Source organism: Entelurus aequoreus, linkage group LG10, assembly GCF_033978785.1.
Source record: "Entelurus aequoreus isolate RoL-2023_Sb linkage group LG10, RoL_Eaeq_v1.1, whole genome shotgun sequence".
Classification (NCBI taxonomy): Eukaryota; Metazoa; Chordata; class Actinopteri; order Syngnathiformes; family Syngnathidae; genus Entelurus; species Entelurus aequoreus.
Genome location: NC_084740.1, coordinates 61,257,483 through 61,274,316, shown reverse-complemented (window position 1 = coordinate 61,274,316; position 16,834 = coordinate 61,257,483). Strand labels below are relative to the sequence as shown.

General features: G+C 36.5%; 1 protein-coding gene across 1 annotated transcript in view; it reads left to right on the top strand.

Annotated features, from left to right (window-relative positions):
* The first annotated feature begins 705 nt into the window (after positions 1-705).
* The window catches only part of si:dkey-106n21.1 (solute carrier family 23 member 1), a 168,942-nt gene continuing 152,813 nt past the window's right edge, over positions 706-16,834 (top strand). The window contains exon 1 of the mRNA XM_062061907.1: positions 706-777. Coding sequence (XP_061917891.1) covers positions 706-777 — 72 coding nt within the window. The remainder of the gene's footprint in view (positions 778-16,834) is intronic.

Here is a 16,834-nt window from a genome sequence, read left to right as displayed (position 1 = left end):
TGTGGACCACATATGGATCTTAAGTAGTCCTGTGGACCACATATGGATCTTAAGTAGTCCTGTGGACCACATATGGACCTTAAGTAGTCCTGTGGACCACATATGGACCTTAAGTAGTCCTGTGGACCACATATGGATCTTAAGTAGTCCTGTGGACCACATATGGACCTTAAGTAGTCCTGTGGACCACATATGGACCTTAAGTAGTCCTGTGGACCACATATGGATCTTAAGTAGTCCTGTGGACCACATATGGACCTTAAGTAGTCCTGTGGACCACATATGGATCTTAAGTAGTCCTGTGGACCACATATGGACCTTCTATCAGGGGTCAGACACTACTCTTACACCTTGTAGTTTTGGAGCTGTGACATGGTTGTGGACCAGGACAGGTTACCTTGGTTACCTTAGTGGTGTCCTTCAGTCTTTGTGTGGGACAGGAAGTAATGTTCCTCAGCTGTGTCCCCAGTTGGACGTGGTTGCTAGGGGAGGAGCCTCCTGGCGAGGGTGACCAATGCAAAGGGGAGGAGCCTCCTGGCGAGGGTGACCAATGCATAGACGCATGTGACAAAGGCGCTGGTCTGGTGCGAGATCCACGGTCACGCATCACATGACCACGCCAGGGTGCTTGGAGTCCAGCCACACTTAGACGCGTTCCTCGGACTGACAGCTTGAGCTCCTGGTGTGACGCCCGGCTGGTCCAACATGCACCTCAGCAAGGACGAGAGGCTGGAGCTGGGTCTGAAGGTGGAGTCTGCGGACAACCTGGTCTTTGGGGTAAGTTCTTCATCCTCCTGCTGCCCTCTAAAAGTCCACTTTGGACCCACAAGTCCTGCTCCGCTCCAGCACTGAGCCTCGCTGGAATGTAGCACGATCCTGCATTTCTGCCACACACTGGGCCGTATCGCCCAGGAATGGATCGCATGCTGCGTAAGTGTGTGCCGTATCAGACTTTGTTTGGATACTTTGTTTTGAGTGTACGCAGCTGAACCTCCTGAACTTTCACCTCTCCTGGACACCACAGCGAGGACACCAAGCTCTTAGCTGATATCAACACACAACACAAGAGATGTCAGTATCAGCGCAGATCTTAGTCAGTCCTTGTATCGCCCTTCTTTCATTTAGCTTCTTTTTCAAATTTTACAAAACAATCACAGTGATATCATGTTGATCAATGGTCCTGCACTGATATCATGTTTTCCTACAGTAATATCATGTTGATCAATTGTCCTACACTGATATCATGTTGTCCTACAGTGATGTCATGTTGATCAATTGTCGTAAACTGATATCATGTTGTCCTACAGTAATATCATGTTGATCAATGGTCCTACACTGATATCATGTTGTCCTACAGTAATATCATGTTGATCAATTGTCCTACACTGGTATCATGTTGTCCTACACTGATATCATGTTGATCAATTGTCCTACACTGATATCATGTTGTCCTACAGTAATATCATGTTGATCAATTGTCCTACACTGGTATCATGTTGTCCTACACTGATATCATGTTGATCAATTGTCCTACACTAATATCAAGTTGTCCTACAGTGATATCATGTTGATCAATTGACCTACACTGATATCATGTTGTCCTACAGTGATATCATGTTGATCAATTGTCCTACACTGATATCATGTTGTCCTATAGTGATGTCATGTTGATCAGTTGTCCTACACTGATATCATGTTGATTAATCGTCCTACACTGATATCATGTTGTCCTACAGTGATATCATGTTGATCAATTGTCCTACACTGATATCATGTTGTCCTATAGTGATGTCATGTTGATCAATTGTCCTACACTGATATCATGTTGATTAATCGTCCTACACTGATATCATGTTGTCCTACAGTGATGTCATGTTGATCAATAGTCCTACACTGATATCATGTTGTCCTATAGTGATGTCATGTTGATCAATTGTCCTACACTGATGTCATGTTGTCCTACACTGATATCATGTTGATCAATTGTCCTACACTGATATCAAGTTGTCCTACAGTGATATCATGTTGATCAATTGACCTACACTGATATCATGTTGTCCTATAGTGATGTCATATTGATCAATTGTCCTACACTGATATCATGTTGTCCTATAGTGATGTCATGTTGATCAATTGTCCTACACTGATATCATGTTGTCCTACAGTGATGTCATGTTGATCAATTGTCCTACACTGATATCATGTTGTCCTATAGTGATGTCATGTTGATCAATTGTCCTACACTGATATCATGTTGTCCTATAGTGATGTCATGTTGATCAATTGTCCTACACTGATATCATGTTGTCCTACACTGATATCATGTTGATCAATTGTCCTACACTAATATCAAGTTGTCCTACAGTGATATCATGTTGATCAATTGACCTACACTGATATCATGTTGTCCTACAGTAATATCATATTGATCAATTGTCCTACACTGATATCATGTTGATTAATCGTCCTACACTGATATCATGTTGTCCTACAGTGATGTCATGTTGATCAATTGTCCTACACTGATATAATTTTGTCCTACAGTGATATCATGTTGATAAATCGTCTTACACTTAAATATCATGTTGTCCTACAGTGATATCATTTTGATCAATTGTCCTACACTGGTGTCATGTTGATCAATTGTCCTACCCTGATATTATGTTGTCCTGCAGTGATATCATGTTGATCAATTGTCCTACAATGATTTCATGTTGTCCTGTAGTGATGTCATGTTGATCAATTGTCCTACACTGATATCATGTTGTCCTGCAGTGATATCATGTTGATCAATTGTCCTACACTAATATTATGTTGTTCTCCAGTAATATCATGTTGATCAATTGTCCTACACTGATATCATGTTGTCATGCAGTGATATCATGTTGATCAATTGTCCTACAATGATTTCATGTTGTCCTGTAGTGATATCATGTTGTCCTGCATTGATATCATGTTGATCAATTGTCCTACACTAATATCATGTTGTTCTCCAGTAATATCATGTTGATCAATTGTCCTACACTGATATCATGTTGTCATGCAGTGATATCATGTTGATCAATTGTCCTACACTGATATCATGTTGTCATGCAGTGATATCATGTTGATCAATTGTCCTACACTGATATCATGTTGTCCTGTAAGGATATCATGTTGATCAATTGTAATACACTGATATCATGTTGTCATGCAGTGATATCATGTTGATCAATTGTCCTACCCTGATATTATGTTGTCCTGCAGTGATATCATGTTGATCAATTGTCCTACAATGATTTCATGTTGTCCTGTAGTGATATCATGTTGTCCTGCATTGATATCATGTTGATCAATTGTCCTACACTAATATCATGTTGTTCTCCAGTAATATCATGTTGATCAATTGTCCTACACTGATATCATGTTGTCATGCAGTGATATCATGTTGATCAATTGTCCTACAATGATTTCATGTTGTCCTGTAGTGATATCATGTTGTCCTGCATTGATATCATGTTGATCAATTGTCCTACACTAATATCATGTTGCTCTCCAGTAATATCATGTTGATCAATTGTCCTACACTGATATCATGTTGTCATGCAGTGATATCATGTTGATCAATTGTCCTACACTGATATCATGTTGTCATGCAGTGATATCATGTTGATCAATTGTCCTACACTGATATCATGTTGTCATGCAGTGATATCATGTTGATCAATTGTCCTACACTGATATCATGTTGTCCTACAGTTTTGGACTTTTCTACATAATTGACTTTGAGCCACTGCGATACAACCTCCATCTCCTTGGTCAGGGTCTCGGCTGCTGTACTTGGTGTCCGAGCTGATGCATACATGACTGTATCATCATACATTACTGTATCATAATTCACTACTGTATCATCACTTATTACGGTATCATCACACATTACGGTATCATACACTACTGTATAATCACACACTACTGAATCATCACACACTACTGTATCATCACACATAGTACCCGCACTCTTTTACTATGAAGCCACGTTGATGTAACACGTGTCTTGCTGAAATAAGCAGGGGCGTCCATGGTAACGTTGCTTGGATGGCAACATATGTTGCTCCAAAAGCTGTATGTACCTTTCAGCATTAATGGTGCCTTCACAGATGTGTAAGTTACCCATGTCTTGGCCACTAATACACCCCCATACCATCACACATGCTGCCTTTTACACTTTCACCCTACAACAATCCGGATGGTTCTTTCCCTCTTTGGTCCGGAGGACACCACGTCCACAGTTTCCAAAAACAATTTGAAATGTGGACTCGTCAGACCACAGAACACTTTTCCACTTTGCATCAGTCCATCTTAGATGAGCTCAGGCCCGGCGAAGCGTTTCTGGGTGTTGTTGATAAATGGCTGTGGCTTTGCATAGTAGAGTTTTAACTTGCACTTACAGATGTAGCGACCAACTGTAGTTACTGACAGTGGGTTTCTGAAGTGTTCCTGAGCCCATGTGGTGATATCCTTTACACACTGATGTGGCTTTTTGATGCAGTACCGCCTGAGGGATCCAAGGTGTGTAATATCATGGCTTACGTGCAGTGATTTCTCCAGATTCTCTGAACCTTTTGATGATATTACGGAGCGTAGATGGTGAAATCCCTAAATTCCTTGCAATAGCTTGGTTGAGAAATGTTGTTCTTCAACAATTTGCTCAGGCATTTGTTGACAAAGTGGTGACCCTCGCCCCGTCCTGGTTTGTGAATGACTGAGCATTTCATGGAAGCTGCTTTTATACCCAATCATGGCACCCACCTGTTCCCAATTAGCCTGTTCACCTGTGGGATGTTCCAACTAAGTCTTTGATGAGCATTCCTCAACTTTCTCACTCTTTTTTGCCACTTGTGCCAGCTTTTTTGCAACATGTTGCAGGCATCAAATTCCAAATGAGCTAATATTTGCAAAAAATAAAGTTTACTAGTTTGAACGTTAAATATCTTGTCTTTGCAGTCTATTCAATTGAATATAAGTTGAAAAGGATTTGCAAATCATTGTATTCTCTTTTTATTTTTATTTACCATTAGTCGTGCCCCATTTGCGTTCCAGCTTTCTACATGATAGTTTAAGAGCTCTAGTTTCTTCTGTAAACCATGGGGTACGCCTTTTAGGGGCCATTTTTTTTTTATAGCTTTAGCGGTGCTATACTATCAATGGTGTCGCATCGTTAAAGTTGACGGGGTATTCATTTGGATATTAAAATCCCCCATTACAATTATATTATCTTCGTGCAGAATAATAAAAATAATAAACAATAATTATAATAATCATCGTCATCATTGTAATACTAAACAATAATAATTATGATGAAAATGATAACAATAGTAATAATAATGATAAAATGGAGAGATACAAATATTCAGAATAATAAAAATAATAAACAATTATAATAATCATCACCATCATAATAATACTAAACAATAATATTTATGATGACAATAGTAATAATAATGATGAAAAGGAGAGATCAAAATATTTAGAATAAAAATTATGATACAAATCCTAATAATAAGAAATAATAATTATGATAAAAATAACAATAATATTGATAACAATAAGAATATGACCCTATTAATTATAATAATAATAACAAAAACAATAACAACAACAACAATAATAACAGTCAATTATAATATTAACACTATAAATTAACATAACAATAATAATAAATCATGGATTGGGCTTGTGCTCCTTCGGCTCCACGTTGTAAAGTAATATATTAACACAATTAACATGATAACAACAACAACAACAACAATAATACCAGTCATAGATTGGTCTTGTGCTCCTTTGGATTCACGTCGTAAAGCAATAATAATTATAATTATAATATTAACTATATTAACATAACAAAAATAATAATAATAATAATAATAATAGTAATAATAATAATAATAATAATAAGTCATAGATTGGTCTTGTTCTCCTTTGGATCCACGTCGTAAAGTAATAATAATAATAATTATAATATTAACACAATTAACATGATAACAACAACAACAATACAACCAGTCATAGATTGGTCTTGTTCTCCTTTGGCTCCATGTCGTAAAGTAATAATAATAATAATAATAATAATAATTATAATATTAACTATATTAACATAACACAAACAATAATAATAATAATAATAATAATAATAATAATAATAATAATAATAATAATAATAATGAGTCATAGATTGGTCTTGTTCTCCTTTGGCTCCATGTCTTAAAGTAATAATAATAATAATTATAATATTAACTATACTAACATAACAAAAATAATAATAATAATAATAATAATAATAATAATAATAATAATAATGAGTCATAGATTGGTCTTGTTCTCCTTTGGCTCCATGTCGTAAAGTAATAATAATAATAATTATAATATTAACTATATTAACATAACAAAAATAATAATAATAATAATAATAAGTCATAGATTGGTCTTGTTCTCCTTTGGATTCACGTCGTAAAGTAATAATAATAATAATTATAATATTAACACAATTAACATGATAACAACAACAACAATACAACCAGTCATAGATTGGTCTTGTTCTCCTTTGGCTCCATGTTGTAAAGTAATAATAATAATAATAATAATAATAATATTAACTATATTAACATAACACAAACAATAATAATAATAATAATAATAATAATAATAATAATAATAATAATAATAATAATAATAATAATAATAATGAGTCATAGATTGGTCTTGTTCTCCTTTGGCTCCATGTCGTAAAGTAATAATAATAATAATTATAATATTAACTATATTAACATAACAAAAATAATAATAATAATAATAATGAGTCATAGATTGGTCTTGTTCTCCTTTGGATCCACGTTGTAAAGTAATAATAATAATGATTATAATATTAACTATATTAACATAACAAAATAATAATAATAATAATAATAAGTCATAGATTGGTCTTGTTCTCCTTTGGCTCCACGTCGTAAAGTAATAATAATAATAATTATAATATGAACTATATTAACATAACAAAAATAATAATAATAATAATAATAATAATAATAATAATGAGTCATAGATTGGTCTTGTTCTCCTTTGGCTCCACGTCGTAAAGTAATAATAATAATAATAATTCCACTATTAATTAACATAATAACAACAATAATAATGATCATTGTTCCACTCTTCTACTTGAAAAGGACTCACAGACAACTCATGATTTCCAATTGATCAACTTGTTGTTTTCCAACTTGAAACATGTTGGCTTCCTTTCAGTTGATCTTCAATGAATCATCGGCTTGTAAAACCTTCAAAGCACAGAAGCAGAGATGCTAACAATGTCATTAAACGGGTGTTTTCTAACAATGTTTTACAAATGCTTTTAAACCTCTGAATAAGCTTTTCAACTTTCTACTTTAAAATAATGATTCAAACAAACACATTGCTTGTCAAAATGAATGCGGACATTTTAAATTGCATGTAAATGAACTAGCCGGTGAATGAACCATTCGAAATGAATGAAAGACTTAACTTAAATCCATTGAATGGAACCAGCAGGTTAAATGAACGGAAGTAAACCCAGTCAACAATTAGAGTAATTCAAAGGGAATAAAGAAACTACAAGAATGGCTGTGAGCTTGTACAATCAGGCATGGATTGACACTTGACTGACACTTCTGAGTTTTTAACGCCACATTAGTAATAATAATAATAATAGTTATTATCATAACAGTCCCAGATTGGCAAGAAAAGTGACTTGAGTGTCACTCCAAGCTGAGATTGCCATTAGTGATTAGAAGGCGTGCAGTTGCACATGTGATCACATGACCCCAGCACCGCACGCTGACACTGTAGAGGACATTCCTGCTCCTGTGTGACCTTCACAGTTGACATCCAACATTTCTTTATTCTTGTTTCCAACCAGACTTTGATTTTTGTTAACTCCTCTTTATGTTCACCTCACGTTTGTTCTTATTTTCACGTCATCTTTTTAACACCGCCTGTCTTGTGCATCACGTGTGAGGGCGGTACTTGTGATGTAATCATGTGATCCTCCACGTCCAATCAGATCCATTGATGCTCACACCATTTACCAATCATTACCTTTACCAATCATTATCTTTACCAATCATTACATTTACCAATCAATACATTTTCCAATCAATTTATTACCAATCAAAACATATACCAATAATTACCTTTACCAATCATTATATTTACTAATAATTATATTAACCAATCAATACATTTACCAATCAATACATTTACCAATCATTACATTTACCAATCAATTTAATTACCAATCAAAACATTTACCAATAATTACCTTTACCAATCATTATATTTACCAATAATTATATTAACCAATCAATACATTTACCAATAATTACATTTACCAATCATCACATTTACCAATCATTACATTTTCCAATCAATTTAATTACCAATCAAAACATATACCAATAATTACCTTTACCAATCATTATATTTACCAATAATTATATTAACCAATCAATACATTTACCAATAATTACATTTACCAATCAATACATTTACCAATCATTACATTTACCAATCAATTTAATTACCAATCAAAACATTTACCAATAATTACCTTTACCAATCATTATATTTACCAATAATTATATTAACCAATCAATACATTTACCAATAATTACATTTACCAATCATCACATTTACCAATCATTACATTTTCCAATCAATTTAATTACCAATCAAAACATATACCAATAATTACCTTTACCAATCATTATATTTACCAATAATTATATTAACCAATCAATACATTTACCAATAATTACATTTACCAATCAATACATTTACCAATCATTACATTTACCAATCAATTTAATTACCAATCAAAACATTTACCAATAATTACCTTTACCAATCATTATATTTACCAATAATTATATTAACCAATCAATACATTTACCAATAATTACATTTACCAATCATCACATTTACCAATCATTACATTTTCCAATCAATTTAATTACCAATCAAAACATATACCAATAATTACCTTTACCAATCATTATATTTACCAATAATTATATTAACCAATCAATACATTTACCAATAATTACATTTACCAATCAATACATTTACCAATCATTACATTTACCAATCAATTTAATTACCAATCAAAACATTTACCAATAATTACCTTTACCAATCATTATATTTACCAATAATTATATTAACCAATCAATACATTTACCAATAATTACATTTACCAATCAATACATTTACCAATCATTACATTTACCAATCAATACATTTACCAATCAATACATTTACAAAAGACAAAAGGACAACGCATAAATAAATCTGTTCCAGTGTCAAACTGCGGCCATCATTAAAAGGTTTAGTGTGTACAAAGTATCAAATAGTGTGTACAACATTATAATATCATTATAAAACCTGATAAAACATAAAACATTATAAAACATAATAACATTGTAAAACATTATAAAACATTATAAAACATAACATTATAAAACATTATAAAACATAAAACATTATAAAACATAATAACATTGTAAAACATTATAAAACATTATAAAACATAAAACATTATAAAACATTATAAAACATAACATTATAAAACATTATAAAACATAACATTATAAAACCTGATAAAACATAAAACATTATAAAACATAATAACATTGTAAAACATTATAAAACATTATAAAACATAATAAAACATAAAACATAATAACATTGTTAAATATTATAAAACATTATAAAACATAACATTATAAAACATTATAAAACATAACGTTATAAAACCTGATAAAACATAAAACATAAAACATAATAACATTGTAAAACATTATAAAACATTATAAAACATAATAACATTATAAAACATTATAAAACATAACATTATAAAACATTATAAAACATAATAAAACATAAAACATAATAACATTGTAAAATATTATAAAACATTATAAAACATAATAACATTATAAAACATTATAAAACATAACATTATAAAACATTATAAAACATAACATTATAAAACCTGATAAAACATAAAACATTATAAAACATAATAACATTGTAAAACATTATAAAACATTATAAAACATAACATTATAAAACATTATAAAACATAATAAAACATAAAACATAATAACATTGTAAAATATTATAAAACATTATAAAACAAAATAACATTATAAAACATTATAAAACTTTATAAAACATAATAACATTATAAAACATTATAAAACTTTATAAAACATAATAACATTATAAAACATTATAAAACTTTTAAAACATAATAACATTATAAAACATAATCAATCAATCAATCAATGTTTATTTATATAGCCCTAAATCACAAGTGTCTCAAAGGGCTGTACAAGCCACAACGACATCCGCGGTACAGAGCCCACATACGGGCAAGGAAAAACTCACCCCAGTGGGACGTCGGTGAATGACTATGAGAAACCTTGGAGAGGACCGCATATGTGGGTAACCCCCCCCCCCCCCCCTCTAGGGGAGACCGAAAGCAATGGATGTGGAGTGGGTCTGACATAATATTGTTAAAACATTATACAACATAATAACATTATAAAACAAACAATTATAAAACAAAATAAAACATAAAACATAATAAAACATTATAAACATTAAAACATTAAAACACATTAAACATAATAAAACCTAATAACATTATAAAACATAATAACATTATAAAACATATTAAAACATAATAAAACATAACTTAGACTTAGACTTCCTTTTTATTGTCATTCAAATTTGAACTTGACAGTTCAGATAAGAACAACATTCAATCAATCAATGTTTATTTATATAGCCCTAAATCACAAGTGTCTCAAAGGGCTGTACAAGCCACAACGACATCCTCGGTACAGAGCCCACATACGGGCAAGGAAAAACTCACCCCAGTGGGACGTCGGTGAATGACTATGAGAAACCTTGGAGAGGACCGCATATGTGGGTAACCCCCCCCCCCCCCTCTAGGGGAGACCGAAAGCAACGGATGTCGAGTGGGTCTGACATAACATTGTGAAAGTCCAGTCCACAGTGGATCCAACACATCAGCGGGAGTCCAGTCCACAGCGGGGCCAACAGGAAACCATCCCGAGCGGAGACGGGTCAGCAGCGCAGAGATGTCCCCAACCGATGCACAGGCTAGTGGTCCACCCGGGGTCCCGGCTCTGGACAGCCAGCACTTCATCCATGGCCACCGGACCTATGCAACTCCCCCTCGCAAGGGACAGGGGAGAAGAGGAGAGAAGAAAAGAAACGGCAGATCAACTGGTCTAAAAAAGGGGGGGTCTATTTAAAGGCTAGATTATACAAATGAGTTTTAAGATGGGACTTAAATGCTTCTACTGAGGTAGCATCTCTAACTGTTACCGGGAGGGCATTCCAGAGTACTGGAGCCCGAATAGAAAACGCTCTATAGCCCGCAGACTTTTTTTTGGCTCTGGGAATCACTAATAAGCCGGAGTTTTTTGAACGCAGATTTCTTGTCGGGACATATGGTACAATACAATCGGCGAGATAGGCTGGAGCTAAACCGTGTAATATTTTATACGTAAGTAGTAAAACCTTAAAGTCGCATCTTAAGTGCACAGGAAGCCAGTGCAAGTGAGCCAGTATAGGCGTAATATGATCAAACTTTCTTGTTTTTGTCAAAAGCCTTGCAGCCGCATTTTGTACCAACTGTAATCTTTTAATGCTAGACATAGGGAGGCCCGAAAATAATACGTTACAGTAATCGAGACGAGACGTAACGAACGCATGAATAATGATCTCAGCGTCGCTAGTGGACAAGATGGAACGAATTTTAGCGATATTACGGAGATGAAAGAAGGCCGTTTTAGTAACACTCTTAATGTGTGACTCAAACGAGAGAGTTGGGTCGAAGATAATAGCCAGATTCTTTACCGAGTCTCCTTGTTTAATTGTTTGGTTGTCAAATGTTAAGGTGGTATTATTAAATAGATGTTGGTGTCTAGCAGGACCGATAATCAGCATTTCCGTTTTCTTAGCGTTGAGTTGCAAAAAGTTAGCGGACATCCATTGTTTAATTTCATTAAGACATTGAGTTGCATGAGCTCATGCTAGTGCAGGATAAAAGAGCAATAAGGTGCACATGTAAAGAAATAAATACATAGATTACTGTACACATAAATATATTGCACTTTTTCACATGCATCCACATTTATGGATGTATGTTATATTGTCTTTTTTATTCCACTTCATTTTTGGGGGAAAAACATATTAAAACATATTAAAACATAACATTATAAAACATTATAAAACATAACATTATGCAACATTATAAAACATAACATTATAAAACATAACATAAAACATTATGAAATATAACATTATAAAAGGATATTGCTGATGAGACAGTATGTTTAATAGTGATGTTTATGACAGTCTATACATGAGCTGTGGTTAACAACATGTCAGAGAATGTGTGTGGGTGTGTGTGTGTGTGAGTGTGTGTGTGAGTGTGTGTGTGTGTTTGTGTTTATAAGAATGTGTGTGTGTGAGTGTGTGTGTGTGTTTGTGTTTACAAGAATGTGTGTGTGTGTGAGTGTGTTTGTGTTTGTGTTTACAAGAATGTGTGTGTGAGTGTGTGTTTGTGTTTACAAGAATGTGTGTGTGTGTGAGTGTGTGTGTGTGTGTGTTTGTGTTTACAAGAACGTGTGTGTGTGTGAGTGTGTGTGTGTTTGTGTTTACAAGAATGTGTGTGTGAGTGTGTGTTTGTGTTTACAAGAATATGTGTGTGTGTGTGAGTGTGTGTGTGTGTTTGTGTTTACAAGAACGTGTGTGTGTGTGAGTGTGTGTGTGTGTTTGTGTTTACAAGAATGTGTGTGTGTGTGTGTGAGTGTGTGTGTGTGTTTGTGTTTACAAGAATGTGTGTGTGTGTGTGTGAGTGTGTGTGTGTGTGTGTGTGAGTGTGTGTGTGTTTGTGTTTACAAGAATGTGTGTGTGTGTGAGTGTGTGTGTGTGTGTGTGTGTGTGCGTGCGTGTGTGTGTGAGTGTGTTTATGACCGCCACTAGATGGTAGCAACGAGCTGTGATTAACAACATGTCAGAGAGTGTGTGCGCACGTGTGTGCGTGTGTGCGTGTGCGTGTGTGTGTGTGCGTGTGTGCGTGTGTGTGTGTGTGTGTGTGTGTGTGTGTGTTTATGACCACCACTAGATGGTAGCAATGAACTGTGATTAACAACATGTCAGAGAGTGTGTGTGTGTGTGTGTGTGTGTGTGTGTGTGTGTGTGTGCGAGCTAATTTGTCATAGTAGTGTGTGTCAAGCAGATGTTTGTCTTCATTTGAAGTCGGCGCTCAACAACACATTTGCAAGATGGCGGCCAAAGGTCATGAAGTTGAAGCAAGGCCTCGTTGTCGTCCATAAATTAGTGGCGGGAGTGAGAATCTTCCCGAGAGGGAAGTTGTTTGAAGTAAGACGACTCACAAGATGTTTACAGACGACCTGAAAGGCAGAAATTGACTGAGGATCATTCTTTAGTGTCCGTCTGGTCACGACCACATGCTAACAAGTTAGCATGTTAGCATCTGGTCACGACCACATGCTAGCACGTTAGCATGTTGGCATCTGGTCACGACCACATGCTAACAAGTTAGCATGTTAGCATCTGGTTACGACCACATGCTAGCACGTATGTGGCCCCTATGCTGCCCCTATGCTGCCCCTATGCTGCCCCTATGTGGCTCCTATGTGGCCACTATGCTGCCCCATTGTGGCCCTATGCTGCCCCTATGCTGCCACTATGCTGCCCAAATGTGGCCCCCATTCTGCCCCTATTTGGCCCCTATGCTGCCCCAATGTGGCCCCTATGCTGTCCCTATTTGGCCCCTATGCTGCCCCAATGTGGCCCCTATGCTGCCCCAATGTGGCCCCAATGTGGCCCCTATGTGGCCCCTATGCTGCCCCTATGCTGCCCCTATGCTGCCCCTATGTGGCCCCTATGCGGCCTCTATGCTGCCCCATTGTGGCCCTATGCTGCCCCTATGCTGCCACTATGCTGCCCAAATGTGGCCCCTATTCTGCCCCTATTTGGCCCCTATGCTGCCCCAATGTGGCCCCTATGCTGTCCCTATGCTGCCCCAATGTTGCCCCTAGTTGGCCCCTATGCTGCCCCAATGTGGCCCCAATGTGGCCCCTATGCTGCCCCTATGCCGCCTCATTGTGGCCCTATGCTGCCCCTATGCTTCCCAAATGTGGCCCCTATGCTGCCCCTATTTGGCCCCTCTGCTGCCCCAATGAGGCCCCTAGTTGGCCCCTATGCTGCCCCAATGTGGCCCCTATTTGGCCCCTATACTTCCCCAATGTGTCCCCTATTTGGCCCCAATGTGGCCACTATGGTGTCCCATTGCGGCCCCTATGTTGGCCCCTACGGTGCCCCATTGTAGCTCCTATGTGGACCTCTATGTGGGGCCCCAATGTGTTCAATGAAGAGAAAACAAAGAAAGTTGACCAGATTCCGTGAATGGAACAAGGAAGTTACTACTACTACTAGTATAGTAGGCCTAAGTATTCATTAAAAACAAGGCAGAGGATTTATTTAAGAAGTATATTTCACTATAACATTACACCCAGTTTGAACCAGGGGTCCCCAAACTATGGTCCGTGGGCCAAATCCGACTTGCCGGCGTCTTCTAGTTTAGCCTGCGAGACGTAACAAGTTGAGTCAGGAATCTGGCCTGCAGGGGCCACAGTTCTATTTGACAGATCTGACAGTCTAGTTGCTAGAAATGTGCTGAAATCTTTTGGCTAATGTGAGTAAATCAGGTTAATGACCATGGATTTCACATTTTTATGGCAGTTAACCAAAAAAACCGTGTGTGTACCCGCTTGGTGTCGCGTCTTTGCCCGCCCACACTAATGACAATTGCCATAGCCAATCAGATCACCAGTTGTTGTCAGTAAGACCTTCTAGCTGGCCTCACCTTGACATTTACGCCTCCTGTGATTGGATACTCGCTGGTTTGAGCCGCGGCGGTGCTATGCAGATCAGCAGAGCCACACCCGGGACCGTTGGCAGCTCTTTGAGAACACATACAGTTGATAGACAGTCGCGATAGCCAATCAGATCACAAGTTGTTGACAGTAGCCTATCTAGGTAGCCTGATGTTAACCAGACTGTGATTGGATACTCACTTGCCACTCCAAAGTGAGTATCCAATCACAAGTTGCAATTTAGCATTGATTGATTGATTGAGACTTTTATTAGTAGGTTGCACAGTGAAGTACATATTCTGTACAATTGACCACTAAATGGTAACACCCCAATAAGTTTTTCAACTTGTTTAAGTCGGGGTCCACTTAAATTGATTCATGATACAGATATATACTATCATATATACTATCATCATAATACAGTCATCACACAAGATAATCACATTGAATTATTTACATTATTTACAATCAGGGGTGTGGAGGGGGTGGGGGGGGGGTAGGATATGGACAGCAAGTAGTGGACATAGAGAGAGAGAGAGAGAGAGAGAGAGAGAGAGAGAGAGAGAGAGAGAGAGAGAGAGAGAGAGAGAGAGAGAGAGAGAGAGAGAGAGAGAGATCAGAAGGTATAAGAAAAAGTATCTGCATTTGATTGTTTACATTTGATTATTAGCAATCCGGGGAGGGTGTTAGTTTAGGGTTGTAGCTGCTTGGAGGTGAACTTTTTTTGCGGTTTTGAAGGAGGATAGAGATGCCCTTTCTTTTATACCTGTTGGGAGCGCATTCCACATTGATGTGGCATAGAAAGAGAATGAGTTAAGACCTTTGTTAGTTCGGAATCTGGGTTTAACGTGGTTAGTGGAGCTCCCCCTGGTGTTGTGGTTATGGCGGTCATTTACGTTAAGGAAGTAGTTTGACATGTACTTCGCTATCAGGGAGGTGTAGTGGATTTTATAGACTAGGCTCAGTGCAAGTTGTTTAAATCTGTCCTCCACCTTGAGCCAGCCCACTTTAGAGAAGTGGGTAGGAGTGAGGTGGGATCTGGGGTGGAGGTCTAGAAGTAATCTGACTAGCTTGTTGTGGGATGTTTGGAGTTTAGATTTGAGGGTTTTGGGGGTGCTAGGGTACCAGGAGGTGCATGCGTAATCGAAAAAGGGTTGAACGAGAGTTCCCGCCAGAATCCTCAAGGTGCTTTTGTTGACCAGAGAGGAAATTCTGTAGAGAAATCTCGTTCGTTGGTTAACCTTTTTGATGACCTTGGTTGCCATTTTATCACAGGAAAGGTTAGCCTCTAGAATGGAACCTAGGTAGGTGACCTCATCTTTCCTGGTGATAACAATGTCACCTACTTTTATGGTGAAGTCATTGACTTTCTTGTGGTTGATGTGGGACCCAAACAGGATGGATTCTGTTTTACCCTGCAGGAAGCAGGAAGTGTTGCACCGTAGCCATACCCGGCCAGCGGAGAAATCAGCGGTACTCACTTTTTTAACCCACATAGAAGGAGAACAAATTGTTGATTAGGTGGCAGATATATATTTGCAAAGCCATTTTCAAGAAGGATATTTAAAGAGAAACTAAATGGGGAAATGCTCACCACTTCCACTCGAATCAAGCAACTATGAGCGGTACCACTGGCTTAAACGGCTAATAAGTGCTACAAATTGTGAGTTCAAATATATATACATTAATATATATATATATATATATATATATATATATATATATATATATATATATATATATATATATATATATTTTTATCACATTGAATATGTTTTTTGCAATTTTGATTTTGACAGTACCACATAAGATATGTTTTAATTGCT